Source organism: Alligator sinensis, unplaced genomic scaffold (genome assembly GCF_000455745.1).
Source record: "Alligator sinensis unplaced genomic scaffold, ASM45574v1 scaffold606_1, whole genome shotgun sequence".
In the NCBI taxonomy this organism is placed as follows: Eukaryota; Metazoa; Chordata; order Crocodylia; family Alligatoridae; genus Alligator; species Alligator sinensis.
This window is the reverse complement of record NW_005842472.1, coordinates 227323-229187: the sequence shown is the minus strand read 5'-3', so window position 1 is coordinate 229187 and position 1865 is coordinate 227323. Positions and strand designations below refer to the sequence as shown.

Sequence of the window (1865 nt, the reverse complement as noted above, 5' to 3'; positions counted from 1 at the left end):
TGGGAAGAAGGGGTCAAGGTTGCTAGCAAACTGGAGGTGAAAAGTCACTTTGAGATTGCTGTGTAGTCATTTAAGGAAAGTGACTAGTCAGTCAGGCAAGAATCTAAAAATACATACCACTTGGTGAATGCATGTCTTAAAGTGTTTATGGGATGGGGGTAAAACAACATCATTTTGGCCAGGTCTAAATGTAGAGTACCCTCTCCTTCCAACCAGGGTAACTTCTACCTTGCCTGGATTGAGTCTGACCCAGCTGTTACCCCACTATCACTTCAGTAGTGATGGCTCTTGCATCAGAGGAGATAATGGTGAGTGTCACTGACATATTTGCAGCTGAGCGGTTGGTTTCTGAAGTGAATACTTAAGAGAAAAAGCACAGTATGGATCCCACTGCTGAAAAGCAGTACTTGCTTTCTGTGCTTTCAGACCTGAGAGAGATAGCTGGCAGAGGGAGGGGGGAGCTGAGTGTAGTGCCCTGTTACAAACAGCAGAGCTGATGAGGCCTCAAAGTTGTAGAGAGGCATAATTAGGAGCAAGGCACAGACAGGTACACTCTGCTTGTCCAATACCTGACTCCATGCAGATTTTAAAGATAGGACAGTTTTGTAGAGCTACTGAACCATTTCTTCCTGTAGGGGACTGGTGCCTTCCCTTGATTCTGGAGTGTAAGTGACTTCCCAGCCAACTCCTCTGTTGGCACTTGAATTCCTTATTGAATCTAGGCATTGTGGCCAGTGTTACGCAGGCATGAGCCCACTTGTCCATTATGCTACTACATAAGGACAATGCAATTGGCTGTTTATGTAACAACATGTCAATATGTCAGCACACCAAGACTTGATTTGTGTCCAGAAGTGGATATCACATGAAAATGACCAATTGTATATAAAGTAACTCAATATAAAACCACAGAAAAAAAAGTTTTATTCTAAACAAATTGTCAGCCAGCTCGGGTTGCCTTATTCCCAGGTGGGAGTTGGATCAGAATCGGACTTCACATGCGTGAGCTCTTCACTGGTAAGCCAATCTGGTAACTTGCATGTTGAGCGTAACTATGGTGGTTTTTGATAGTTTTCATAAGGGAGAAGGTGGCGGTGGCAGTACCGGTTCTGTAGTAGATCTGGGCCTCCAACTATCCAGAACATTATTAAACAAAACGAAGGAGTGGAAACTGCATCTAGTCCATACTACTGGGTCCAGTCCACTCAGATTTTACTAACTGAAGTTAATCTAGTGTGGTTTATTTCCAGCCCTTCCACCCCTTTTTTTTTTTTTTTAAAGCCCTTTCTTACGGATTTGTTTGGAAAACTGCAAATTTGACTTAAGCTCGATTTTTCATGGAAAAGGTTTAAAAAGGGACACACAGGCCTTCAGGGTCAACTTGAACCTGGCTTGCGGGCAGGACCTGGAGCTGGGCTCCGGTTGCGCTCCTCGGGCTGAGCAGCTGCGAGTAGAAGCAGCCGCATTCTTCACGGAGGCCCCAGTCGCGGAGCCTACTCCCACTGCACAACCTGAGGGGCAGCGCCTGGCAATGGGCCTGGTGACCCGCTCCCACCTCTGTCGTCTACAGCTGGCTCCTGCTAAGGGCTAGCCTTTGACCCCTTTCGTTGCCCCGGGTGCCAGCTCCCAGCCTCTCATTTCAGCCTGGCTTGCCGCCTCATCCCTGCTGGGGGCTCAGGCCGTTCCCTCCTGCCCTGCCTGCGCCGTCAACCCCCCGTAGGAAGCTCCTAAAGCTCCTGGCCGTGCAGGTGGAGGTGGGCGCCGGCGGCCTCGGGTGCGCATCTGCCGCGCTCAGGGAAAGCGGCCCCGCGCGGCGGCAGGAGCGCGGCTGTCCCGTCGGGGGGGGGCTCCTCGCAACAATGGGC

At 50.0% G+C, this 1865-nt stretch overlaps 1 protein-coding gene across 1 annotated transcript in view; it reads left to right on the top strand.

Moving 5' to 3' along the window:
* The first annotated feature begins 281 nt into the window (after positions 1-281).
* Positions 282-1865, top strand: part of LOC102384541 (slit homolog 3 protein-like) — a 185408-nt gene continuing 183824 nt past the window's right edge. The window contains exon 1 of the mRNA XM_025212571.1: positions 282-308. Within this exon, the coding sequence (XP_025068356.1) occupies positions 282-308 (27 nt within the window). The remainder of the gene's footprint in view (positions 309-1865) is intronic.